Source organism: Petaurus breviceps, unplaced genomic scaffold (assembly GCF_028583685.1).
Source record: "Petaurus breviceps papuanus isolate PSGF00001 unplaced genomic scaffold, PetGlider_PUasm1.0 90994, whole genome shotgun sequence".
Lineage (NCBI taxonomy): Eukaryota > Metazoa > Chordata > Mammalia > Diprotodontia > Petauridae > Petaurus > Petaurus breviceps.
Window position 1 is genome coordinate 1,909,775 of NW_027187393.1, and position 27,971 is coordinate 1,937,745.

General features: G+C 49.0%; 1 protein-coding gene and 1 long non-coding RNA gene across 8 annotated transcripts; one reads left to right on the forward strand and one right to left on the reverse strand.

The window, feature by feature from the left end:
* Nucleotides 1-389: 389 nt before the first annotated feature.
* GRK6 (G protein-coupled receptor kinase 6) lies at nt 390-21,404 on the reverse strand. 3 transcript variants are annotated; one of them, XM_069077762.1, is made up of 16 exons: nt 21,142-21,404; nt 16,384-16,479; nt 13,851-13,963; nt 13,495-13,572; nt 12,299-12,399; nt 11,981-12,073; nt 11,575-11,638; nt 6,899-7,039; nt 5,953-6,143; nt 5,214-5,251; nt 5,048-5,137; nt 3,955-4,163; nt 3,728-3,865; nt 3,209-3,346; nt 2,946-3,080; nt 390-1,814 (listed from the first exon to the last, which is right to left on the reverse strand). In XM_069077762.1, exons 1-16 carry the CDS (start codon nt 21,191-21,193, stop codon nt 1,761-1,763), a joined length of 1,731 nt encoding a protein of 576 aa, XP_068933863.1. In that variant the 5' UTR covers nt 21,194-21,404; the 3' UTR covers nt 390-1,760. The 3 variants fall into 3 exon arrangements, with proteins under 3 accessions (XP_068933863.1, XP_068933865.1, XP_068933864.1); XM_069077763.1 differs by lacking the exon at nt 390-1,814 and adding an exon at nt 1,894-2,649; XM_069077764.1 differs by lacking the exons at nt 13,851-13,963; nt 21,142-21,404 and having other exon boundaries at nt 390-1,816.
* Nucleotides 21,405-21,849: 445 nt separating this feature from the next.
* On the forward strand, nt 21,850-27,322 carry LOC138153390 (uncharacterized). Of its 5 annotated transcripts, none has more exons than XR_011166367.1 (4): nt 21,850-22,020; nt 23,582-23,749; nt 25,035-25,164; nt 26,848-27,322. It is a non-coding gene; the product is annotated as an uncharacterized lncRNA (long non-coding RNA). The 5 variants fall into 5 exon arrangements; XR_011166369.1 differs by having other exon boundaries at nt 21,852-22,020; nt 23,693-23,749; XR_011166368.1 differs by lacking the exon at nt 21,850-22,020 and adding an exon at nt 22,028-22,358.
* The last annotated feature ends 649 nt before the right edge of the window (nt 27,323-27,971 follow it).

Genomic DNA, 27,971 nt, shown 5'->3' on the forward strand with positions numbered 1-27,971 from the left:
TCTGTCTCCCCCTGTCCAGGAGAGTGCTCCCTGCATAGAAGGGACTTAACAGATGTATTATATTAGACCTTGTTAGCCTCACTGCTCTAGCACAAGGCGTTTTATAGCCCATCGACTTAAATGTCACCTGTGCTAGCTTCCTGTCATTCACAGATTCCATCTACAATGACAAATGCAGGCCAGAGCCAAGTACAGATGTCTGTAAGGGGCCAGCCCTTTCCTGCTTCTGGTTGGCACTGTGTCATTCACATTGTTGTGTCTGCCTAGTATCTTTTAGTTCACATCCCCTCCCTCCCAACTTGGCTTGAGTGCCAAGCATCACCTGATCCCACTCCTGGCCACCGGCCATGGCAGGGACCCCAAGAAAGAGGCAGGCTGGGGAGCAGCAGTCAGTTTGTGCTCTTATCATATTCACTTTTGCATGAAGGAAACAACAGACACTGGGTATCGTACAATGAATAAAAGGCATAAAAATCAGTCTTTACATATTGGAACATCAGTGCAAGCAAATGCTACCACAGACATGGTGCCATATTGGGTAAGTCACAGTCCCAAGAAGCCTGGTCTGGTGGGACAACAGGGCCCAGGCTGAGGGCAGGCACGCCACACGCTCAGAAACACGAGGAAGGGGCAGATTATTGCTAGGAACTCACACAAGGACAAGTGGATACTGTGCAATGTGGCTGGAATGTTTAAAAACTGTCCTCCCCTCCTAAACCCCTGGGAGGGGGGTGCTGTACTGGGGATGGAGAATAGCCCAGGTCCCACTTCTCTAGCCCCTGGGAAGGCACATGAGCTAGAGGCCACCAGGGGAGAGAAGAGGCCTATCTGCTCAGACCTGGCAGGGGCTTTATGGAAGAGATGCCTTCTGGGAAGACTAAGGGTGGTATTCAGACAACCCTCCCCACCCCCCACCCCCACGATGCACTCCTTTGCAGAGAAAGTCATCCACATGGTCCAAATCCCCCAGCAGTTGGCACTGGCCCTGTGGGGGGAATCCTAGGGGCTATAGCCACAGGCTAGGCCTTGGCTTCTAGTCTATTCTACCTCTGTTCCCAAATGGAAGCTTAGTTTGGGGCCCTAACTGGCCCCAAACTTTCCTATTTGGAAGCAGGAAGGGAGGGAGTTTCCAGCAGTCACAAGGCTATACCAGGCCACTGGAAACAAGGCAGTGGGATATGTAGGCACAACTGTCACTAGTTCACGGTGGGTGACACAGTGAGTGTGATGGGGGAGGGCCTGGGACCCAAACTAGCTGCCCAGCAGCCCCTATGGGCCAGGTGGGGCCCTTTGGTTTGGCAATAAATCTTCCCCCTCTCTGCTCTGGCCCAGGGAAGGGCCACAGTGAGTATTGTGGGCAGTGGTGGGGAGGGACATGGCTCCTCTGCCCAGTGATTTAAAAATCTACAGTTGATATATACATACATACAGATATATAAATATATAAAATTCCGATGACTCCTAGGGGGCAGGTTTGGGAACCAGGATCTGCCACCTCTAGAAAGGTGTCCTAGGGCACCCCATCCAGGCTGGGGGGGAAGGAAGAATGGAGCAGATTTCTCCTCCTTGCTCCTCCCCCAAGGGTGCAGGAAAACAACCCTGGCAAGCCAAAGATTTAGAACAATCCTGGCACGTGCAGGGGCTGTCCGGCTCTGAGGCACCTCCTTGGGCCTTTACAGACATCTTTAAGGACAATTGTGCAAAACTGTAAACAGGGCAGGTGCTACCGCCATCCTGGCGTGGGTGTCAGGCCCTCTGGACTAGAGGCAGGTGGGGGACTCTTCCTCACTGTCGCTGCAGTTCCCACAACAGTCCTAGAAAAGGGAAGGATGGGAAGAGGAGAGAGATGGGGAAGACAGAGAGGGAAGCAGAGCAGGTAGAATTGAACAATGTTACCGGATTCAAGAAGCCTGGTGCTGCCCAAAGGTGCTGCAGGGATGCCCCTGGTCCCCCCTATCCCTCGGGAAATGAGCAGAGTGGTCAACCCCCATTCCCCCGGGGATTCTGGGAGGAGGGGGGAGTGACGAGGCCAGCTGCAGAACATGGAGTTAGGGGGGCATGGGGCCCAGAGTGGGGAAGATATGAAATGTGGTAAGGAGCAGAGACTTAGATGAGCCCACCCAGGTGTCCCATGTGGCCTGAGCACCAGAAGTTGGCCATAGACCTGAGGGAAAGAGGGGTTCAGCCAAGGGGAACTGAGATACAGAGCAGCAACAATGGTTCCCAGGTCACTGGCCCTGCTTGAGGAAGGAAGGCTGTACCACATCTCCCAGGAAGCTAGGAGGTACTAGCCTGAGGAGCCAGGGCTGCGATCTGGGATATATTCACATTTAGAAAGGGAGCGCCCTTTCCCCACCAAGCCACTGTTTTTGAGGACAAACTTGGCGGCTTCTAGGGAGACATGGCAAACTAGGATGGGGAAGGGGCATCCTCTTCCTTGGAACCTCTCCAACCAAGCTGGTGAAGGCAGGGCTGGGCAGCCAGGGCAGCCAAGCAAGGATTAGTAGCTCTGGGGCATTTAGAATGAAGCAGTGGGCAGGAAGAAAGGGGGGAGGGAGGGCACCAGGCACCGGACTCCTCTTGCCCACATCGCTTGGCCACTGCTGCAGAAGGGATTAGGCCCCACCGGGAGCCACACACTGCTCACCTCTGGAAAGAGAAAACACAGCATGAATGAGGTCCCGGCAGGGAGGGAGGCCTGAGGCAGAGGCAACTGACTGCTTCCCTGACCTCAACTTTTACACATGTGCAGGTAGAGAAGCTTTGGCGGGAATTGCAATCAGGGCACAGTACCAGAGCAGGACCAGCATGGAGCCTGACTTGGGCTGGAGTTGTGGCTCAAGCAGTCCCTGGCACACCCTGGGAGTGCCCGGAGTGTCCAGCTCCACAGGAAGGCCAAACAAAGAGCTTGTCTCCTGGGATCCCAACATATATTTGCTTTTTACCTGTCTGCTGAAGAGTCGCTGGAGCAAGCCCTTTTTGGGCTGTGGTGAGGGCAGGCCCTTCCAGTCGAGATCTGGGGGCACTGTTCCATCCATGTTGAAGATGTTCAACTCCTTGAAGCACTCTGTCTCAATCATCTGCAGCCACGAGGCAAGAATGTGGTCAGGGTGCACTGCAGCACTGGGACACCCTGTGTCAGGGAGCCTTATTCCCTGTCTTTCTTCTGTCCTTCACCACCCACCACATGTCAGGTAGGCCAACGTACCTCATTCTGCCAAGGGATGGGCACACTCCCTGTGGCAAACTTTTGGTAGAAGTCATTGTCCGTAGACTCCAGTTCGACGCCCTTGACCGTGGAGAACTGCTCGATATCCAGAACATCTTTGCAGTAAATAGCTTGAGGCTGGGAGGGGGAAGAGATAAGGGGCTCTCTGGGTCACCCAGAAAGGCCAGGGAATGGGAATTGCCAACAGGTCCAGTGGCCGTGTGGGCCTGGATACCCTCTGCCTGGTGTTGTCATCTCCTTCCCGAGGGCTCACTGGGCCTCTGACTCTATGGTCAGCTCCTGGCCTTTCAGTCCCAGTGCTCCATCCCATTTTCTCTCCAGTCACCTGTGGGGCTGGACTTTTGGTTCCCTTCACTGGTTAACACCAGTGACCAGGGATCGAAGGGGCCCCACTCTGCAGGCTGGAGTTCTGGAGCCCAGCCCAGTCCTGCCCTGGTCAGTCCCCAAAGCTGGCTTTCACTCTGGGCCACCCAAGTCAGAGGAGGGGGGAGCACTCACATCAGGCTTGAAGGGAGGCTCAAGCATCCCGGCCTCCAGCCGCTTAAAGTTGATCCGTTTGAAGATGGGATGCTCCTTGACTTCCTGTGCGCCTCCCCCTCGGCAGCCGAGCCTTTCCCGGGGATCTTTGCACAGAAGCTGCAGAGGGGCAGGGAAGTAAGGGCTCCCAGGCTGGGGGCAGGAAGAGGAGCCTCCTGTGGCCCCGCCCTCGAGGCCCCACCACCTACCGAGGTGCACAGGGAGCGAGCTTTGGACGAGAACTTGCCCGAGTATTCTTCCGACACCTCCTTCACCAGCCGCTCCACCTCCTCTCGCTTTATCTTCTTCTTCCGCTGTTGGAAGGGGGACTGGCCCTCGATCATCTCATATAGGAGGCAGCCCAGGGCCCACCAGTCTGGGCTGAACGTGTACCGCTCGTTCTTGACCACCTCGGGGGCTGGGAGCGACAGGACACAGCTGCATCAGGACCAGTGGTGGGGTGGGGGTGGGGGAAGGAAAGACTGAGGATGGCATTCTCTCATTCTGGAGGGGAGGAGACTGAAGCCCAAAGGAAGGTCACAAAGCAGCATTTAAGCTCAGGTCTTCTGGCTTCCCATTCAGGGCTCTTTCCACTTTTACTAAGCCATGCTGCCTCACCAGGGCAGAATAACACAGGACTTAGTCTGGGACCTCAAGGGGCCCCCAGTTTATCTTTCCACAAATAGGCAGGTTGGGCATTTTCAGCAGTCACAGGGCCAGGCCAGGCCTCTTGGATCAGGGCAATGGCGCATGTAGATACGATTGTTGCTGGTCCACCACTGGGCAGCACTATGAATGTGGTGGAGGAGATCCTTGTGCCCCAGCTAGATGTCTACTAGCCCCTTTGCCACAGTGTCATAGAAAACATTTTCCCCTACGGTATAATAAAATGGCTGCTGGTGGGATGAAGGTGCTCACCCCAGGCCTGGACATCCTCAGTGCTAGAGGGTAAGGCCCTGTGGGAGCCACCATCTTCATTCACCCAATAGTAATGAGTTTCCTTGACCAGTCTGTTACTCCTCTGTCTCTCAGGAAGAGAAGGGCACAAGCTGGGCAGGGGTGGTGAGTGGTGCACAGGCTGATAAAGAGGCCAAGGGCACAGGAGTCTCTCCAGACTAAGCAATGATAGGCAGTAGTGGAGAGACTATGAAAAAACTAAACAGGAATAGGGGGAATCAGAGTAGGGGGCAAAAAGCAGTTTTGTTGAAGATGAATAGGCTGACCTAGCTGTGTGTGTCTAGCAGAGGGTAGACGAAGCCCAGGCCAGGAAGGCAGCCTCAATCTACAAGGGAGGACACTCACCCATGTAGCCTACAGTGCCTACTCGACCTTTCATGGTCTGACCTTCAGGCACGTACACAGCCAGTCCAAGATCAGAGATCCGAATATGGCCTGAAAGGGAGGGGTTGGTCACAGGGAGTCTGGGAGAGCCAGCCCAACCCCCGCAGGCACCTGCTCCCTCACTCACCATGGTCATCCAACAGGATATTCTCTGGTTTCAAGTCCCTGAGGGAGAAGGGGCAGGATTAGTGCTATACCTGACATGGGCTGGAACCCTGGGCATTCCCCACTCATGGATAACCTTGCCCCTCTGTGGACCAGGCCTTCCAGGTTTCCTGCCCAACACTGGTCCCCAAAGGCACCCAGACTCTCAGGACAAGAAAGGACCTCATGGAACTCACAGGCCACTAGAGCTAGAACATGACATTCTAGGCTAGCCCCTTCCTAGGGATAAGGACAGAAGGCACAGGGAGAGTGAGTCAGCAAGTACCTGATAGATACAGCCCTCCAGTCCAGCTCTTCTCTGCCTGCCTGACCAGAGCGGGACTCCTGCCTAGAACCTTCCTGCAAGGGGGCATCCAGCCTCTGCCTCCAAGTCTGTGGTAACTGGGAGCTCCCTGCCTCTAGGGGCAGCTCATTCTATTCCTGGACAGTTTTAATTTTTAGCAAGTTTTTATATTACACAAATCTGTTACTTCCCTGTACAAACTCCAATCTTGCCCTCTGGGGCTTCCAAAAGATTCCAATCCCTCTCCTAACTTGGAGATAGAGAAGTGGACAGGTAAGGGAAGGGATGTGGTAGGGGGTTCTAGTCAGCCACAGCCTTCTCCTTCCCAGGCCAGGCATTCCTGCTTCCTTCATCTGATTCTGCTCACATGGCTGTGAGGCCCTTTCCCAGACTGCCAACGTCCATCCTTCAGGCTTACCTGTACACGATCCGCTCCCGGTGCAGATCTTCCAGGCCACAGCAGATCTCAGCTGCATAGAAGACAGCACGGGCTTCTTCAAAGCCTGCTTCACCCATATGATAAATATGGAATTTGAGGTCTCCCCCATTCATCAGGGTCAGCACCAGGCACAAGGCATCCTTTGTTTCATAGGCATACGCCAAGCTCACCTGCAATACCCAGCAGTGACATGGGTGTTGTGACAGTAGACTGCTAGCCCAGTGGCCTGTGATCTCACTAACTACCAGGTCACCCACACCTGCCCTCGTCCTGGGCTCTGTATCCAGGTGGCCACAAGAACAACACCCTGGTGACTAACGGGTGGGATGAGAGGCCATGTCAGTGTTGGGTGGGATTGTCTATCCTCAGCCTCATTTCAAAGAGCAGAACCAGGGAGGGGCCCAGGTGGGTACCAAGTGGTCTGGAAGTTGTTGGCCTAAGGCAGTGGGCAGGGGCCCCAGACTGGCAAGGTAGCAGAGACTAGATTGATTGCAGCACTTCTTTTTAGAAGAATGAGTGTGTGAGTGTGACTATGTGTGTAAAGCAGAGCCAGACACAGGCATGGCATGGCATGCACAGTGCTGGCCAGTTCCCTGTGGGCCAGATCATAATTGCCTCATTTACACACTTCCCAGGTGTGATTAAGAAATTCCCTTGGGATATGGGGGAACTGATGCCTTATGGGGAGCCACTGCAGCTTTCCCCAGGCATACAGCCATGGCCTCTTGGGTGGCACTTAGAGATGCCAGCCCAGGGGGAGGCTGCTGTGTTCCTAGAAGGGGAGGAATTGTTGTCCCACATCTCCCAGATTAAAAAGGCCGCTGAGGCAGGGCAGAAAAGGGATTGGGGGGGGGCATGCCAAGGGCAGGCTCAGAGGCCGCTGGGAGGTGACTGGGGGAAAGGAAAAGGCCTCCTCTGTACTTACTACAAACCTACTGTTCACTTTCTCCAGGATCTGTTTCTCATTGAGGGCCATGGCTTCTCCTTTCCTTTTCTTGATTCGCTTCTTCTCTAGCTTCTTGCAGGCATACATCTTGCCTGTTGCTCGCACCTGGCATGCACAGACCTGGGGGTGGGGGGAGGAAGGGATGCCCAGTGAAGATGTGTTCCACTCACCCCCATCTCTGTCCAGTGGTCTTTATGATCCAAGGAGCCATCTTCTAGGCCCTGCTCTTAGCCCCGAATCCAAACTCCTACCCCAAAGGGAGGCCATCTGCACCCTCTTGCCCATCCCCAGATTCATCTTCCATCAGTTTCCTAAGGTCCCTTGGTCTGCACTGCCCCTAGTGTCTGCTCAGTCCTGGGTTCCTAAGGTTCTACCAGCTCTCCTGGCCTGGGGAAGAGTAAAGCTCTTTTCCCTTTAAATCTCATTCTGGCACAATTGAGAGAAAAGGAAACTTCGCCAGGGAACCAAAGTGAAACCCTCCTCAGCAGATATGCCAAAATATTAATGGCGCTATGTTCTCCTCAATGTGGACATTCTCTAGCACACCCCCTCTCTAGCCCGCCTTCTCATCCCGTGTCATTTTTGTCCATGTTCTGCTTTTGATCCTGCACGGAGGGCATCCAACCCCCTGGAAGTCTTTATGTCTCCTGGGGACTGGCATTGCACTTGTCCCATTCAAACGTTCTCCATCATCTGGATGAAGTTCCTTCTGCCATTTTCTGTGCAGAGGTCATTAATGTAAGTACGCTACATCTCTCCACGGACCCTGGTACACACACAACTTTGATTCTTTGGTGAATGTGTTTAAAATCCACAATTGCAGAGCACAACCAGGAGAATCTTTGTCTTAAATAGGCTATGTATTAAGGAGGAACTTGGGAACGATGAAAGGACTTAGTTATTAAACAAATGCAGCTTGGTCTTGTCTCATCTTCCCAATCTTCTTCTTCAATTATGGGCCCACCTCACTGTCCATCCCAGGACAGATGTATTAACTCTATTGCATGTCTAGACAATTGGCACTTGTCATTCATTTAGTTTTTCCTATGTGAAGAGGCAGTGGGGTAGAAGGGATAGGACTGACCACAGAGCCAGAATGACCTGGCTCAGCTCTCTGACACATACTTGGCTGTGTGACCCTGCACAAGTCACTTAACCTCCAGGTATTATAGTGATGACAAAGTTGCAGAGAGGCTAACTAGCACTAGTAGAGGGAGTTCCCTCTTCTGGGAGTACACCATGCCAAGGAAATCACAAATTCAATCTCTTATCCTTATATGGATTGTGAGGTAATTTTCTGAATGAAGAACAAACTCATTAAGGAGCCCGGAAATGCACCAGGGCTGGATGCCCTGCAATTGGATGCCATGCCATTTGCAAACGTGAGCAACAAAGAGGAGTATCTTTGGCAGGTACTCATCTCCCCATTTTGTCTTGCTTGATATTATATATAATCATTTGTCAATATTGGTTTGGTTCTGTAAGTAACAACAATTCACTAATTATTGGACAAAGATCACAATTTGGAATACCTTTAGTTAATATCGATAGAAAAATCTCAAACTGTCTAGAGAGCATGGCTACTCCCTTTGAACTCTGTGAGATAGCTCCACAATCCTGGTGAAACCTCAGGCAGGCATCCATAACCTTACTATGTTATGGATGTTGATAATCTGTCATCTCTGCGGATGCATGTAGATGCATGCCCTTTACATAGGGATGAGGCAACCCTTGTTAGAGCCTTTAAGGTTGCATCTTACTCTACCAAGTCAAATGAGTTTGGACTTATTTTTCTATTTTTGGTATCAACAAACAATAAATACAATGGGTGTGACCCCAGCCAAGTGGCTTAACCTCTGTTTGCCTCAGTTTCCTCATCTGTAAAATAGGGCTAATATTAGCATCTCCCTCCCAGGACTGTCACAGGGATCAAATTAGATAAAAATTGTAAAGCCCTCTGCACAATGCCTGGCATGTAGTAAGCACTATATTAGCTATTAATTATGTGACAATGAGGATGGGATCTGCTGTGGGAAATGGTATCACCTTTTCTGATAATATCTCATGTGATTAAAAAAACAAAACAAAACACTTTTGGCATCTTTTCCCCTTTACCAGGTAGCTTGAAGAATGATCCCTTGATGCTTCTCAGGATACTATTGCTTTCAGCATGGATACCCTGTGTGTATCTTGGTCTGGTCCAGGCACTTTTTTCCAGCTTCATCTTCTTAAGTGCCATTTTCAATCCATCTTATAGAGACTGAGGTATTAGGATTTAAATGTGGTGGTTTTATTGTCATTAATGCAAATGGATGGTCCTAACACACCCACTTTACTTCTACTCTATTTGTTGTCTCAAACTAAGATTTCTACAGACTTGTTTTTGCCTGCACTGCTTTTCAATGCTCTTTGAGATGATGCTGCTGGTTAGCTTCTACCATTCTCCTCTATAGTGTTTATAAATGCACTGGGTGCTTGTATTTTAAACCTGTCCTGTTCCTGGCAAGGAGATGTGTTTGCTCAGTAAGGTCATTATGTTCTAGGCTCCTTCAGCCGCCCTATGGTGGTGATTGCTTAATATTTGTTAACACCTACAGAAAATAGTGAAAAATCAAGATCACTGGCTCCCTTCTTGATATCAACAACTTGCTTGAAATAAGCCAAGTTGAAGCTGGTGGACACGGATCCAGTCCCTCTCATCTCTGGCCTTTCTTCCAGGCTGATGCTTATTTTTGATCCTCCCTTCCTGGGGAGGATCTGACAGCACAGAGATGGTTAATTTTGATATGACTCCCATAGCAATAACCAGCTGTTCCCTGTCAATTTCATTTTTTGTGATGTTGTTGGGTGTCTGCCTCCTCCAACGCCTTCTAACTTACTTACTGAAGTATTCATAATATATAGACATAAGACTTCTGAGCAGTCTATAAATCTTTGGCCTCTTTTGTTTCTTAAAATGGAATCATTTTTCCCAACATAATTAGGATCACAGATTTAGGGCTGGAAAGGAACTCGTTGACACCAGATCAATTCCATTTTACAGATGAGAAAACTGAGGCTCAGAGAGGTTAAGGGACTTGCCCAAAGTCAAAGAAGCAGTAAGCACCAATCATGGGATATGAGGCCAGCTTCTCTGATTCCAACACTTTTGGTTATCCTTCCATATTGCATTGTAGTCACTGATCATAAAGGTTGGATTGACTTGGTTTGGAGAATCTTATCTTTTTTTTTTTTTGCTTTTTGGAGTGGGGGAAGGCAGGGAAATTGGGGTTAAGTGACTTGCCCAAGGTCACATGGCTAGTAAGTGTTAAGTGTCTGAGGCCGAATTTGAACTCAGGTCCTCTGGACTCCAGGGCCGGTGCTCTATTCACTGAGCCACCTAGCTGCCCCGAATCTTATCTATTTTGTCACGGAATTTCTCTGCAATATTGACTGCAACAAACGGTGCATAAGCTATAAGCATTCTCTCTGTGATGGTCTTTTTGCTTATTCTCATTAAAAGCATCACAATGAGAGATGACCAAGCATGCCATTAAACGTTTCTTGTTGCCTTTGGATGCGTAATTAAGCCAACTCTGCCAACTCTTTATTTACTCTCCTAATTAACTGCAATTTCCCATTTGTATTTGACCTTCATTTATTTTAAGAATGTCAATACTGATATGGTTCAGTAATTTCAATAACATGTCAATTCACAGGGGAAGAGATCTCCTATAGATAACCTAAAAGTTAGTGCTTATGGATACCCTAAAAATGGATCTTTACCTCCTCTGCCTCCTTTTCTGCCAGCAATGAAAGCAGGCCCCACAGGTCCAAGAGCCATTTTACATTTTTGTTTCCTTATGACTTGCCACTGCTAAAGAATTCATTATCTATTGGGTTAAATCCTTAGACAGAAGACTTTGTCACTGGGACTGTATTCAAAGCCTTTTGGGCTTGGTGGAAGAGCTTATATGGCCTTTGAGAACTCAAGGTCACCTTCAGACCCTGATGAGGCATCCTAATAGCAGCAGCAGCAGCCACCACTGTTCACTTCTGCTGTTCTTACAAAACCTTTTTAGCAAAACAACCCTACAAGGGAGGTAGAGAAAGATCTATCATTCCCATTTTACAGAGGAGAAAATTTAGGATCAGAGAGTCCTAAAGCTATTGAACTTTAAGGGCCAGGATTTGGATACAAGTCTTCCTGAGTCCATGTCCCACATCATAAATGGAACAAGGATCTTGCCTTAGTTGCCATGGCCAAGTTTACAGTTACCCTTTCCTTAAATGCTCTGAGCTTGTCTCAGTGGAAATAAGAGAAGTTTTTCTTTCTCCTATCCTGGTCCCCAGAAGTCAGGCAGAGACTGGGGCAGTGCAGACAAAGGAACAAAAATAGACCTTGGTTCAGACCTATTAGAGAAGGAAACCAAAAGGTGAGATCTGCGGGCCTGTTGCCACTCCTTCTCACCTGGGGTATGTCTCTACAAGTGGTAGTGGCAGTGGGATAAGACACAAAGGACACAGCCATTCCAAAAATTTGGGGGACTAGTGAATGAGAGAGTGCAGCAGCATGTACAAGAGGAAATGTCTCCCTGGCAGGGACACCAAACCCTCTCTCTGCCATCCAAAGGATCAGTCTCCTCACAGATTCCATTGCATTCAAAGCCACTTACCTCCCCAAAGCCACCCTTGCCTAGTACACGGTACTGGCGGAAGGTGTTTTTAGTCACTGGCTGCCTGCAGAGGGGAAAGGTGAAAGGAGAATTACCAGAGGCTCCCCAAGTGGGGATGGGGTGTCTGCCTGGGCATAGTTGAGGTGGGAAGGTTATGTCTGGGTAGTGCTGGAGTATGAGGACAGGGGAGAAGCAGTTCTACAGGTGGAAATGAGAAGGAGGTGGATATTTAATCTCTCCTCTTCTAGTTTAAGGCAGGTTTCATGAACCCCATCCAAGATTGCAGGCTGCCCCGGCCAACTGCCCACTAAAATCCCCTCCCTCCAATTGCTCAGTACATACACTCCCCTCCCTGAGTGTCCCAGCCCCCCCTTACTTTAAGCACAACAAAAGCAGTTATCCTCACCTTTCCATCCATTTCCACTGTAGGAATCGATTGAAGTAGATGCTGTCAAGGTAATCCGCAAAGGGGGCCACGCTCAGGTATTCATGGGTCAACCTGGGGGTGAAATGAATGTTGAAGCCTCAGCTGACCTTGGTCATCACACAGGGAGCCCCCAGGACAGTGGGTGATTCGGATGGCAGCTGTCCCAGCTCCTTGCCTCACTGCAGTGGGCTCTCCAAGGCCAGAGTACACTTCTGAGGACAGCACTTTTCCTATCCCCTCCCTGCCAGGCTAGCCTCCTTCTGTTTCCACAGAATAGAGGGACAGGTTGATACTCACCTGGTGAGCTCTTTGAAGAGGTCTTTGCAGGGCCCCTGCTCAAGCCGCTCAGCACAATCACTCACCAGCTGGGAAGGAACTTCAGGGATATGGTCTGTACACTGGGGATTCCGGAAGAGGCAGAGAAGAGTCAATGGAAAGGGCTGAGCTCTTTATCCTACCCTAACCCCCAGTGAGCTCCCACAGGGGGAGCTGAACTTTCTCCTAGGTCACACACACTCAAGGGATTATAAGTCCTATAAACTCAGAAAAAGTTGGAACTATTGGTCAGAGTCCAAACTCCCAGACCCTTCTGGAATACTTCTTTTAGAGCCTCCCTGACAGGGGGTCATCCACTCTTGGCTTCCTCTGGCCTTAAGCTCACTACGCAAAAGGCAGCCTGTCCCACTGCTGGGCAGCTTTATCTGTTACATCATGTTGGATTCTGAGCAGGGGCTCTCAAAATGAAGCTCCAGGGACTTTGCTCTAGCAGGATTCCAAGCAGACAGCCAGAACCGAGGGACACACTGAGAAGAGACCAGGATGGTAGACACTTGGGCTTGCCTTGTAATTTCTTGTCTCCACTTTTGACCCTGCACATAAGTATTCATCTGGAAAGCAGTGAGTTAGTCTGTTTGCTGGCTCTCATGCGTGGTTTCAGAGGGTGGGCAGGAACCGAGGGTACAGAATATAGTACCCAGAAAGCTAAGGACGGGAGGGCAGTGGGTCTTAACCTGAGGTCTTCGAACTTGTTTTTTAAAAATATTTTTATAATTGTATTTCACATTTGTTTCTTTTGTAGTCCTATGCATTTTCTTTTATATATTTATAAAACATGCTTCTAAGACAGGATCTGTAGGCATCACCAGATGGCCAAAGGGGTCCATGACACCAAAAAGATTAAGTACCTCTTCTGTGGAAAGGATATTCTAGAAGGTACTAGGAGTTTAGAGTAGATGAGCACTGCTGCCCAGCCCTCAAGGGCCAGAGGAGCTCTCAAACTCCAGGGATCTTCCTGGTTCCTTCCACTTGTCTGCCTCTTTCTGTCAGAAAGGCTCTGAATGGCTTCACACCATTCCTGCCCCCCTCCTTGCTCTAGGCCTGAGGCCCACCTCCCATCACTATGCAGATCAAACCTCTTGGCAAAGACAGACCCCAGGATCCCAAGATAAAGCTCTCTCACTGGCCCTGGTAGATCCACATTGCAACTCACTTACCTTGGGGTTCAGGTAGCTCTCCATTAGCCTCTGGGCAGCCTCTTTCCGCTTATCATCAGGGGTCACTTCATATTCAGCCTATAGGAAGAATGACCCTGAGACCTATAGGTCTTAGAAAGGAAGGGACTACAGAAGGGACCAGGAGAGTAATTCTCAGGGGTGGAAGGTGTGATTTTCTGGACTGGCCTTGAGCACCAGAGTCCGACAGGGGGTTGGCCGAGAAGATACTGAGCATGGCCCTATTCTGGGACCATTGCTGGTCAAACAGCTTGCTTGGATTTCCAGGCCCTTGGCCTTGGGACAGGAGACCCTAACCCTGGTCTTGGGAGCACTCAGTAGGCAGGGGGAGCCCTTACCACCCCGTCCAGGAAGCCGATGCACCGGGATAGCTCCGGCCGAGTCTCGCAGAACTGCCGGAAGAGCAAGTGCCCGATGGGCTGCCTCTCACACAGGCTGTGGTAGTCCCGCTCTACAAACAGAGGGAGTATCTGTGGCCACCATCAGCCCAGGCAGCCCTGCCACCTCCCTGCACCCCCCATAGCAGAAGCTGGGCTAGGAGAGACTCAGCAAGGTTGGCCAGGGCACTATGGTGGCCAGGTATTCTGGGTCTCCTAGCTCTGAGGAAGTAAGCCTGGGGTAGTCAGGGAAGGCTTCCTGGAGGAGGCATGACAGGAAGGAAACAGCAAAGATCTGAGTTTGAAGTCTGCTTATACCTCTTCTCCCTAGGTAAGTCACTTCACTTTTACTCATCCATTGGACTAAGTGATTTCTAAATCCTATGTATCTATTAGACAGATGGAGAGAAAACTGGTCCCATGGTCCCTCACTCTAGGCCTCAGGGATTCTTTGATCAGAAGAGGCCATGGGGAGTGGGAGGAGAGGAGGAGACCACCCCTGCACCCTGGGTGTTTTAGGTGTGGCACCACTGGGGAAGGAGCAGGGGTTCCTCGTATGGCTTTCAAGAATACAGGGCTCAGAGGTGGACAGGTACCCACTCTGTCTCAAATGTTAGGGGAAGGGAGATGGCAAAGCCTGGTGGCTTCCAGGGGAGTCCCCCTCCCCTTTTTAAAACAGGCGCTGGAACTGTCCCTTCTGATATCCCAGCCTCGGTCTCACCTTGGGGGCCAGCAAAGAGGGACTAGAGCAGGCCACATGTGGAGGCCGCAGGTTCCCCACCCCTGGACTAAAGCTAAGCTTGTGGGGCCAGCCCAGCACGGAGCTGGGGGAACCATCCCACAGTAGGATGTTTCTGACCCCCATGCTCCACACCCCTGGGAGCACGAGAGGAATGAACAAGTCCACTCTAGGTCTCAAGGTCCAACGGGCAGCGGCCACAGCTAGAGACCAAGCCCAGTCTGCTCTCGGCCTGTCTGATCTCCCCATCCTACGGGGCCCCGCAGGCTCCAGTCTACTTCCTCTCAATGAACTTTTTCTGAAGTTGACTGGCCTCTCAAGCTCTTTCTCTCCACTGCTGGAGGCATCTGTCATAGGACAATACAGCTGGTAGGGACCTTAGCATCACCTAGCCCAGGGGTGGGGAGCCTACAGCCTCAAGGCCATATGTGGCCCTTTGGGTCCTCAAGCGCAGCTCATTGATTAAATCCAAACTTTACAGAACAAATCCCCTTAATAAAAAAATTTGTTCCATAAAATTTGGACTTGGTCAAAAGGCTGAACCCAAGGAACTGGAAGGCCACGTGTGGCCTCGAGGCTGCAGGTTCTCCCCCCTCCCCCCCAGCCCAACCCAACCCCTTCACTTTACAGAGGGGAAACTGAGCCCTGACAAAGTGACATACTTGTGGGTGCACAACTAGCTGAGTGGTGGAGTCAGGATAATGGCCCAGCCTCCTGGCTCCACACCAAGCACTTCTTCCAGGAGAGTGCAAGAGTTTAACAGTAACAGTGTTCGTGTTTGTAACATTTTTAGGTTTTACAAAGTACTTTCTTTACCACAGCCCAAAGAGATAAGCAACAAGCTGCTGAGAGTGAAGGCTGAGGCTCAGCTCAGGCTTGGTGACAAACCCTTATCTCCTGCCTCCTGTCAAACCCCAGCATTATTTAACCTTTCCTGGTCGGTGACTGTGAGCTCCCCGAGGGCAGGGCTGCGCCTCCTCCCCCACTCCATGCTGGTCACAGCAGAGTACACAGGGAGGAGGCTCAAGCTCAAGAAAGTGTCAGAGTAAAGGCAATGAGTGAGGAAAGATGGCTACACAGAAAAGATCCCCTGAGCAGCTGTGGCTGCTCCCCACTCCCCACTGGACATGCATCAATCATCCCCCTTCTGGACTCAGAGTTAAACCAGCCAGAGAACAGGCCCTGTTCAGGTTGTGGTCAGTCCCTGCCCCTCCTCTGGGACAGCCCACCTCCTTCCTAGGAGTCTTCTTTCTCAAGAGCAGCAGGTCTGAGGTGGCCTGCAAACACCAGGGCCCAGGAAGCTCTAACTTTGGGGTGGAGTAGGCCTTCCCCCCACCCAGGCTCAGGAACTGAAACCTTCTAGGGGGACGAGGCGTGGGTGGTGCGAACGGCCTGGCTTCCTGCCACGCCCCCTCCCTAAATGGGGGAACAATTTGTCCCAAACCACACCTGGTAAACTCAGCAGTCTGGGCTCAGAAGTACCCCAACCGGGGCAGAAGTGCAGGAGCAGCCTGGGCAGGCTTCTATCTCCCAGGCCAGAACCACTTAACTGCAGACCTTCAGCCATCATCTATAGACCCTCTTTGAGGAAAGAAGGCCCAGAGAGGTAGAATGATGGGCTTGAGGTCACACAGAATATGACTGAGCTGGGGCTGGGATCGGGGCCTAGCAGTTTCGGGCAGCCTGACCCAGCACCCCTCCAGCAGGGGCCTCAAGAAGCAGCTGCCCAAAACTAAAAGCTAGGCCCTTCCTTACCCACGCTCTGACGAAGATCCTCGCACAGGCTGATGTGGGGGAACTGAAGCATCTGTCGCCATTTCTTGCTTTTTCCCTTCCTGTTGCCACCACCACCTGTGAGGGTCATGGGATTAGGGAACAAGGTGACTGCTGGGGGGAAGGGGTACTCTTATTCCCTGGCCCCGGGTTTAAAAGTCCAAAGAAAGTCTCAGCACCCCCCACTCTGGCCATGGTCCACCTCTGCCTACGTCCTTGTCCTTCCCCAGGCCCCTGGGAGATTCTGGAGTGGAGGACTAGGATTTATACAGCTTAGTCCCAGGCTTTCTCAACCCCTTTCCTCTGTGCAAGGGAGGCAAGGCTTGGTCTAATGGTTCAGGGTGACTTCTGGGCCCCATGGGAAGGTGTGAGAAACTCAGACAAGGTACCTCATAGGCCCTACCAAAAGAACAAGGTGTCATATGGATATTCGTTTTACTTGACTATGCTGATTTGTTACAATTTGGTTTTTCTGTTTGTGTCTCCCCCCCCATCCCCACCCCAACCTAGGGAAGAAGGTGAGAGGGAGAAAAAATAATAAGTGTTTGACAATTGAAAAAAAACCGAAACCAGCAAAAGAACACTGCATAGTAAAAACAGTATTGGATTTAGAGGCTAATTCTAGCTGTTACTTCCTACCTGTGTGACCTTGGGTAAATCACTTTCCCTCTCTGGGCCTCAGTTTCCTCACCTGTAAAATGAGGGGGATGGAAGAGATAACTTCTAAGCTCTTTTCTAATTCTAAACTCCTAAGACTCTATGAAAGGTAGGAAATAGTGGTCTAGGCAATCTAGGGAGCTGGGGCTATAGCTACCCCCAAAGACAGCTCCCCTCAGCTTTCTCCCTTGGGGGATTTCAGAGTCACTGACAGGGATGCTCTGTAGATACCCACTGGGTCCTGGACAGAGGCCAAGATGGGGAGTACTCTGTACCCCAGGACTACCTAGAATATGAGTGGGGCAAAATGACTCAAGGCCAGGGCAAAGAGCTTCAAAGAGGAAGTGTCTGATAATGTCCGTTGGGAAATCCTTCCCTTCCACCCCTGCCTGTAGGGGCCTGCCCTCAGATGGTTGCTTCACTCAGCAACAAGGGCCCCTGCAGGCTTGGCCTCTGCATCAGCCTCAGGCCCAGTTACAAGGCTTTTGGAACAGAAAAAGGCTTTCCCCCACCTCCTCTCTAATAGTGTGGGCTCTGAGGCCTTAAGAGGAGACCAGAAGAAATGGGAGAGGCCCAAGGGAAGCTTCTTCAACAAGCTCTCACCTTCTACAGGTCATTCATGTGTTTTAATCACCCCATCTTCCCTTTCCCCACAAGCTACTTCCTCCCACCCCTCTTTAGGCCACATCAAGGTTGCTGCAGAAAGTCTCATGCAAATATCCTGTCCCCACCCTATCCCCTCCTTCTTCCTCTTCCTCACCCAATATCTAGGCACCTGTCCCCTTTCTTCCCAGAGCATATTCTCAGGGGGAGGAAGTAGTTTTAGGAAGAGAAAGGGAAGGGAAGGGTGAGAAAGCTTTTCCTTCTTATAAGGAAATTTTAGGCCTAAAAATTGGTCCTTGGGAACCAGATGAATTTTAGTTTCAGACCCTACCCTGGGCTCTTAAAACTTCATCTCCCTACCCCCCAAGGTTTTTGAATGAAAGAAACCCCCATCCCAGCTGGAGGTACAATAGCATCACTAAGCTCTTATCAATTCCTTTCCCTCCTCTGGTCTTGCCAGGTTAGACAAATCAATGTTCTCCCTCACCCAGACTGCATTTATGCCCTGGGCTACTCTCCCCAGCTCCAACCCTAAAGGCATTGAGCTATCTATCTACAGGCCATGGCAGAAGGACCAGCTTGGCCAGGGCCCTGCCCCCTCCAGGATGGGGGGATGATGAGGCAGAAAAAAGAAACCAGAAGATGTCTCTCTCAGGGGATGGGAGGAAAGTCTGGTCTGGTTGACCTGATAAGGGAGCTGAGATAAGCCAAGCCAGGCTGCCCAGTGCTGTGTGTCAGCCAGATGCCTCTTGGGTGGTCAGTTAAGCATTAGCGGTCAGCAGTCCATCCCTCAGGGTACCAGCACATGCCCAAGAAGGGCTCTCTTACCCAGTCCCAGCTGGGCCAATATAGAAGCCACTACAATCCCCTACTTCTTTTTTGGGTACATCCAGAGTCTGTGCCCAGCCCTGGGTACCTCTGGTAGGAAGACAATCTGTCCACAGTGCCCGTCTGAGTGGTGCTGGGTTCCTGGAGCTAGAGGAAAAGCCAATACTAGCCTAAAAAATCCAGCAGGCAGAACCATAGGGCTAAAGAGAAGAGGAGGCAAGATAACAGATACAGCTGGGGCTGACCCTCATTAGATCCTCAGATCTAATGGAGACTAATTATTGCCAATCTACTCCAGTTCATCTAGCTAGTGTTAAGAAAGCTTGTAAGGGACAGGAGGGCAAAGGCAAAGAAGCTATGGGTTTAGAAGATCACAGTGCTCTTGGTACCCTGAGTGCAGGGACTCTTCAACCCAAGCTGATCCTTAGAAGAGCCTGTACCTCACCTCCACCCCCCACCATGAAGGAAAGTGTGTGTGTGTGTGTGTGTGTGTGTGTGTGTGTAATAAAGTAGAAAAAGCCCATCCTTATGTGTGTAGAATAAAGCAGAGAAAGTCCATCAGAACAGAGGCAGAATTTTTCTGGGCAATTCAATTCAACAAGCATTTATTGCATATACTACATTTCAGGTAAATGATTTAAGAGAAAGGCTGTAGGACAGGTGCCAAACTGGATTGGTGGGGAGAGTTTCCTCACTGGAAGTTCCCTACACTGATAAAAATCACAGATCTGTGGCTCCTCACCCCCCCCCCCCCAAAAAAAAAAGAAAAGAAAAAAAAAGACAAAAAAGGCATTGTACTAGAATGTACTCAGGATACCAAGACAAAATTTAAAAACAGTCGCTGCCCTTAAGGGGCAGAAACCATATGATTCTAGAGTCTAGAACACAGAGTTAGGGGTAGAAGGGGCCTTAGAGATCATTTAGTGCAACCAGGTCATCTTACAGAGGAAGAAACTTAAGTCCAGATGTTATGTGACCTGTCCAAGGTCAAACAGGTAACAAGCAGAAGAGCTGAGAGACCCAGCTGGTCTGGCAATGGCGAAGGTACTGTGGACCAGAAATGGACACTACCAAATGGGCCCCTATCCTGGGATAAGTAAGGTCTTACCTACAGAGCCATGGAAGCTGCCAGTTATGTCTGTCTGCCCTGAGGTCATGTGGGTCTCATATGCCCCAACATCTTCAGTTGGCATGTGGACTAGGCTTTACCTGGCAGGGAATTGTGGTCCCCCAGAGGTCACTCGAACATACACACCTACCAGGGAGTCCTGCAGATGGCTTGTTGGGGTAGTACATTCCCTGTCCACAGCATGGCTATAGTCAGACTATGCTAGCAACTGAGCATTTAGAGTGGTCAGGTCCCTGCCTGTACATAGCACTATGATGGGTCTGAACTGCTGGAAGAAGCTGAGAGAAAAAAAATTATAAGATCAGAGATTTAGGGCTGGAAGAGAATTCAGAGGTTAGATTTTTAAAAAATTAAAAAAAAAACTTTTATGAATGAGAAAATTGAGGGTCCAGAGAATTTAAATGGTTTGCCCAAATTCACATAGGTAATAAGGGACTCAAACCCTACACCAAATTTAACATTTATTTCACTATACTACTCTTACTACCTAATCCAGATCTCTCACCCCCCCCACCCCATACATTCCTTTTCCAAGGGCTCCATCCACCTCAGGGGGTCTCAAAGAATGTCTACTTTCAGGTTCCCACCATATGTTCCCATTGGGCCAGCGACATCCTCCCTCCTGCACCCCATTAAGGACCACCTTGGTTGTGTTTGACTGTTAGGCCTAGGAATCAAAGCTGCATACCCGAGTCTACAAAAAGGCCCTACAGCAGGGCCCACCCTTTGGAACTGGAAAGCTCGCCCAAGCTGCTAAAACAGCCCCAAGACCAGCTTCCTGGAACAGTCCCCAGGGTCTCCCCTACATAGCTATCACCGTCTTTGGCCATCCTCAAGAGGTCATCCTCTACCAGCGGGGGTCCTGATGCTCAATCAGCTCTCAACTTCTCTACAACTTGCCTCCAGACAGGAGGGCAAATGGGTCCCTAGCCTAGCCTGGCCCGCTCCCCCTCCCAGGAAGCCTGGGCCCCAAGTTCACCCAAGCACCCCAAGCTCCCCGGCGCTCAGCCGGAAACAAGAACCCTGGGTACAAAGGGGGGTGCTGCGCCTGCCCAGCATCACGCAGAGGGGCCAGGCCCCGGGGGGCTGCTCGGGGAGGGCACAGGACAGAAAGGAAATCAGGGGAGCCCGAACCCAAGAACTGGATTCTCCCCTCTTCTTAGGGTCACCCCCGCGGAAAGTCAGAGTAGGTGGGGTGCGGGGATATAAACAGGGAGAGGGGGAAGGGGCTAGGCGGCCCCGGGGCCGGAAGGGGGGGGTCCTTCCTGTGCGCGTGGCCGGCCCCGCACTGGTCCGGGGCGAGCATCCGCGTGCGCCCGCGGGCCCAGGAGCCGCCCGGCCCCAGCATGAAGGGCCCACGGCTGCGGTCCCTGGGCGGCGAGCAGCAACGGGCTCTGATCGGAGCCGGAGGCCAGGAGCGGCGCCGGAGGTCGGGCCGCCTCCGCCTCTGGCGCAAGCCTGGTCCTAGCCCTGACCCGAGCTCAGCCCGGTCGGACCCGAGTCCCGGCCCCATCCTGGCTCACCTTCTCGGGCCTTGAGCAGCACCGTGTTCGCTACGATGTTCTCGAGTTCCATGGGGAACGCAACGCTCGCCCGCCCGTTCTCCCGCTTGCCCTCTGTCTAGCTAGCCGGCCAGGATCGCAGTGACTCCGCCACGGCCTCGGCCTCGGCCTCCCGGGCCGCCGGAGCCGCCGCCTGCCGCCCGCCCGCCGCTGCTGCCGAGCTGCTGCTGCTTCTGCTGCTGTAACTGCTGCTGAGCTGCTGCCGCTGCTGCAGCCGCTGCTGCTGCCGCTGCTGCCGCGGCGGCTGCTCACTCTCCCGCCCCCCTCCCCACGGGGGGCCGCGCCGGCGCCGGGACCGCCTACTCCCCGCCTACTGTTTACTTACCACTGCCAATTGCAATTCATACACTCCCCGCGCCGGCCTTCCATTGGGCTCCACTTGCCCGCCGCCCCACCCCTCCTACGAGGGACTAGCCCCCGGCTAAAGGCGTTGCAGGAGGCGGTGGAGGACGTCATCTCACCTTGGTTGGTTCGAGTTTAGGGCGCGGCGTCCTGGGTTCCGGATTCCAGGGTCCTGGTTGGTTGCAGGTCTGCCAATAACGGACGAGCCCTTCGCCTTCGGAATGTGGTTGGGAGCCAGAGAAATCCAGCCTATTGCCTAAACCCCACCCCTTAAACTGGATTGGCATTCTGATTGGAGAATGAAATTTCACTCAGTCTCAGGCCAGCATTCCAATTAAAGATTTTAGTTAAGGGGTGGGTCCACTGGAAGTCACGCCCCCGAGCGGTGGCTCCTTTGCCCCGGGGGTGGCTTTTCTGAGGGCTGGGGCGGCACCCGCCTGGCACCTGGGGGAGTTCCTCCTGCCGCTCACCTCCGGAGGCTCGGAGTCCCTGTGGGAGGTGACTGCGCTTCTTGGAGCTGAACCTGCCCAGTCCACTCCCGGGGGAGGAGGGGGGGAGGGATCTGGGGGATCCTTTGCAGCGAGAGGCTCAGAGCTCCGCATTGGCCATGCCTCTGCTTCTGCTGCAGAGCGGCTCCCAGCCGCTGCCGCTGCCGGAGCATCCTCTTTGTTCATAGCGCTCAGCACAAACCTTTCTTCCCGGTGGCAGTTTTCTCTAGCTTCCCTCGCCTGCCCACAATGCACTTCCCAGGACACACCCCGACCTCTCCTGCTCGGCCCAACCCGGGAGTTCCAGCCCCAGGAGGTCCAAGGACTGAAGCTCGAAACTGTTCCATTGTGGGTGGTAGTGGCAGGGATGGGGGTAGCCTTACTCGGGCGCTCTGGACCCAGAGTCAGAATTTAGCAGTAACTAAAGCATTGCTGGGAGGGGGAAGGGAGGGTGTTCTTAGATTGCCCCCATGACGTCATAAGGTATCTTATCTTTTCTGGTTTCATCCTCTGTTAGAGGCCTCTTACTAGACAGAACTCTCCATACCTACAGGCTTTCGTTAACATCCGGGATGATAGGTAGGCAGGGGTGAGCTTCAACTTCCTCCATCTGTGAAGTGGGCATGATGAACTCATCCAAGTCGGTGGTCCCAGGCTGTATTCTAGACGGGTCAAGGAATGTTTACAGCTGGAAGGGACCTTAGCTCTCACTCCCCGCCCCCATTCATTTTACAAATGGCAAAATGGAGTCTGAGAGAGGCTAATTTGTCCAAAGCCTAGCTCCACCTCTCCAGTTAAATTTTTTTGCACCTTAAGAGCATGGCTACGTCTTATAAGTAGGGATTCTATCTATAGTGGAAAGAGCATTGAACTTGGAGTCAGAGGAATTGGTTTCCACTAAGCAAATCTGTTAAGTTTTCTGAACCTCAGTCAGCCTGGTTTGCAAGATAAGGATGAAACTTGGAACTGCCAATTTCATTACCAGCAAAGTCCTTAAAACCCTATATAAATGTGATTTATTATTACTATTTGTACCCAAAGCCTAGCTCACAGAGGTGAATGATAACAAAAATGTTTGCTGTTGTTGATTAGAGCCTTGGGTTTCATAATATCAGTTTTAAAGTTGAAGGGGCCTTGGAGGCCATATAGTTCAACCCCTACAGTTGGAGGAATTGAGTGAAGGACTTCAGGCTGCTCACTTGAAAGCTCACTTTTTTCTGTCCTAGAGAAATGTATCCTTTCTTATGCCAAAGGTGCAATCCTTTTTTTTTTTACATTAATTTTAATTCTAAATATATCCTTCCCCAGACCATATCCAGATAACCATCCCATATAACAAAGATTTAAAAAGAAAAATATGTCATCAATTCCAAACAACCCACTAACTATGTCTGTTAGGAGAAACAATATTCCATAACTTCAATTTCCCACTGTTGTTAAAAAAAAAAAAAGGCGAGGGGAAGAAATTCCATTTTCTCATCTCTTTTGTAGGGCCAAACTTGGTTATTATAATTGTACATCATTCAGTTTTGTTTTCATGTTCTGTTTACTTTATGTGTATTGTTTTCCAGGTTCTTCTTGCTGTACTTATCATCAATTCATACAAACCTTACCATGCTACTCTGAATTTTTATTTGTTGCTTCTTACTGCTACCCTAAACCTTTAACCCTTCACTCCCTAGAGGCAGACAGCTTCCTTCCCCCATCTGGATGGACTGGTTTTTGTAAAACCATAGTAGGTGAGAGCCAGACTGTAACTCAGAGCTTGATGAAACAGAATATAAGAGCTGGAAGGGGCTTAGAATTTCAGAGGGAACTTGAGTGGGAGCACCTGGATCTTAGAAATCCTCTAAGCCAATTGATAAATAAGAAAATAGATGCAAAGAGGGAAGTGACTTGTCTGAGACATAGAGTTGAACCAAGATCTTCTTGCTCCAAATCCAGTGCTCTCTGATTACACCAGGCTACCTTTCTATTCTTCCCAATATACCATTCTTACTCCCTTCTGAGAGAGCAACCAAGATCTCATAGATAGAGGAATGTAAAACAGGGGCCTGTCTGAGCTGGAATGTTAAAATAGAAAAAGCACTAGATTTGGAGTCACAAGATTAGTTAAGATCTTGGTTCTACCACTTACTACCTGTGTGGCCTTGGGCGTAACTCGCCTAATCTCTCCAAGACTCCCTTTTCTCCTCTGTAAAATGGGGTTAGAACTAGAGTCCTCTCAGATTCTACTGTTCTACAATTCTGTGACCAAAATGTAGAGTTCAAAAGAACACAGGCCTGGGTTGACTATGTCTTGTTCCAAACAGGCCTCTGTCATTGCTAAGGCCTGGCTTCAGGTATTAAGCACTGGCCTCCCCACACTCCTTTCTTCAAAGCTTAGGATATGTCTGGTGTGGCTTGTGGTTCACGACCACCTCCTCCAAGCTCTGGGCTCATATGGACCAGGGCCTAATTTTAAAATTTGTCTTTGGCTCATCTGTCCCCACCAAAATTTACTCTTAGAAATCTCTAAACATAGCCTGTGTATAGTTCCTGTTTATGTTTCTTCATGTAGCAGGGTCTGCCACCTGAGTGGAAGCTTGGGGAAAGGATGGAACTATTCAAGAGATTGGAAGATAGTGTGCACAATCAAAGTTCCTCTCCCATTTGGGGCTTTGTCCTTGGAAAGAACTTCCTATTCAGATGTTTCAGTTCAATCTTCCAGGCTTTTCTTTACAGGTAGAGAGGAGAGAAGATACCTCAGAGACTGGGAACTCTTAGATATACTAGGTAGTCTTCTAAGAGCAGCCTTCCACTGATGCTATTGCTGCTACCCAAGCTGGACACAGCTAAGGAGGAACTGGGATAGATTTGGAGAGCTGTGATAGCCATGTGGGAACCTAGAGTAATATGGGAACAGCAAGATGGCATGAGGAATGTCAGTATAGACCAGAGGATACAGATGATACTGACAGTGACTGTGAAACTATGTTGTGAAACCAGCACGAGGAAGGCCAACCTCTGTTTTTCTTTCCTCAGTTTTTTCCAAGTGCTTGCTGGATTGATTCCTCCTCTTATCTTAATCCCTATGCCCAGGAATTTGAAGGTGGACAGTAAAAGTGTCAGAGGGGAGTCTATGGCTTGTTTACAATCACCTTCTCATTTTTCAGTAAGTATCATGGCAGCTAAAAATGAAATTGTGGTTGGTTAGTAACAGAATGTTTTCCTACTGTGAGGTAGAGGCTAGAGAGATTTTCCTATTTTTATAATTATTTTATATTCTTGGTATTATTCTGGATTTATACAGAACCTGGGACTAGCCTAGCTGCTCAGGGGCTCAGAAAAACTTAGGGTAATTGGGATGTGGGATGGGAGTAACCTACTTGTGTAGTCTAAGTACTCTTGGTAGCCTTTGGAAGAAAAAAAGCCACATAGTCCAGCAACAAGAGATAGAAAGAGAAATTCCATTTAAAATAACTGTAGACAATATAAAATATTTGGGAGTCTAACTGCCAAGACATACCCGAGAACTAAATGGACAAAATTACAGAACACTTTTCACCTAAATAAAGTCATATCTAAATAATTGGAAAAATATCAGTTTCTCATGGGTAGGCTAAGCTAATATAATAAAAAATGACAGTTCTCTCTAAATTAATTTACTTATTCAGTGCCATATCAATCAAACTACCAAAAAGAAATTATCTTATAGAGCTGAAAAAATAATAACAAAATTCATCTGGAAGAACAAAAGATCCAGAATATCAAGAGAATTAATAAAAAAATGCAAAGGGAGGTGACCTAGTCATAGCAGATCTAAAACTGTATTATAAAGCAGCAATCATAGGAACTATTTGGTTTTGGCTAAGAAATAGAGTGGTGGATCAGTGGAAAAAGTTAGGTACACAAGACACAGTAGTTAATGACTATAGTAATCTACTGTTTGATAAACCCAAAGACTCCAGCTTCTGGGATAAGAACTCACTATTAGACAAAAACTGCTGGGAAAACTGGAAAATAGTATGGCAGAAACTAGGCATAGACCAACATCTTACACTGTATAGTACATGATTTAGACATACCACATGCAAATTAGGAGAGCAAGGAATAGTTTACTTGTTAGATCTATGGAGAAGGGAAGAATTTATGACTGAACAGAAGATAGAGAACATTAGAACATTGTGAAATGCAATATGGATAATTTTGATTATGTTAAATTAAAAAGTTTTTGCACCATAAAACCCCCAAAACCGCACCAAACCAAACTAATGCAACCAACATTAGAAGAGATGCAGAAAGCTGGGAAACAATTTTTTATAGCCTGTGTCTCTGATAAAGGCCTCATTCCTAAAATATGTAGAGAATTGAGTCAAATTTATAAGAAAACAAGAATACCCCCAATTGATAAATGGTTAAAGGATATGAATAGACAGTTTTCAGATGAAGAAATTAAAGTTATCTATAATCATATGAAAAAATGCTCAAAATCACTATTTACTAGAGAAATGCAAATTAAAACATCTCTGAGGTACCACCTTACACCTTTCAGACTGGCTAACATGACAAAAAAAAAGAAAATTATAAATATTGGAGAAGATGTGGGAAAATTGGAACACTAATGTGTTGTTGATGGAGTTGTGAACTATCCAACCATTCTGGAGAGCAATTTGGAACTATGCTACTAGGTCTGTAAGCCAAAGAGATCATAAAAAAAGGAAAAGAACCCACATCTACAAAATTATATTAGCTCTTTTTGTGGTGGCAAAGAATTTGAAATTGAAGGGATGCCCATCAAAAGGGGAATGGCTAAATGAATGGTATATGAATATAATGGAATACTATTGTTCTATAGGAAATGAAGAGCAGGAAGATTTCAGAAAAATCTGGAAAGACTTAGATGAACTGATGCTGAGTGAAGTAAGCAGAACCAGGAGGACACTGTACATAGTAACAGCAATATTGTGTGATGATCAACTTTGATAGACTTAGTTCTTCTCAGCATTACAATAATCTAAGATGATTCCAAGAGACTCAAGATGAAATATGCTATCAACATCCAGAGAAAGAACTATAGAGTCTGAATGTAGATTGAAGCACACTTTTTTCCTTTCTCATGGTTTTTCCCTTTTGGTCTGATTCTTTTCACAGCATGACTAATGTGGAAATATATTTAATATGATTGTACATGTGTAGCCTATATCAATCAGATTGCATACTGTCTTGGGGAAAGGGGAGAGAAGAAAGAGAGAAAAAAAATTTGGAATTCAAAATTTTATAAAAGCGAATGTTAAAAACTAAAAAACAAATAATAAAAAAGAAAAAAGCTACATATACACACAGTATCATTTAACAGAGCTACTACACTGATTGCTGTTAGCTGGTGCTACTTGATATGATACTCCCTAGCTGGTTAACTAATTGATTAATTAATTATGTGATAGCGTGCTTCTACATAGGGATAGCTAGGTGGTGAATTGGATAGAGTGCTGGGCCTGGAGACAGAAGGACCTGAGTTCAAATCCTGCTTCAGATACTACTAGATGTGTGACACTAGGCAGATCATTTAACCCTGTTTGCCTCAGTTTTCTTATTTGTAAAATGAGCAGGAGAAGGAAATGGCAAACCACTCCAGTATCTTTGCCAAGAAAACCCCAAATGTGTTTGTGAAAAGTCAACCACAACTGAACAACAACAAATGCTTCTACATAGAATACAAAAAGTAGAACAAATCAAGTGTGGATGGATAAAAATTTGGCAACACCACTAAATGTACTCCTGGTTCATAATACCTGTTACACACAAATGTAACATAATAAATGTAAATATGGTGCTCAGTTCACATACAAGCTCTTAGGGAAACAAATGTATATTGAGTAGAGGACAGCCTACAGAATAGGCAGAATTTGTAAAGGGCTCAAAAGAGCCCATTAAAAAGGTAAGGAAAACACATAAATCACTCAAAACTCACAAATTCCC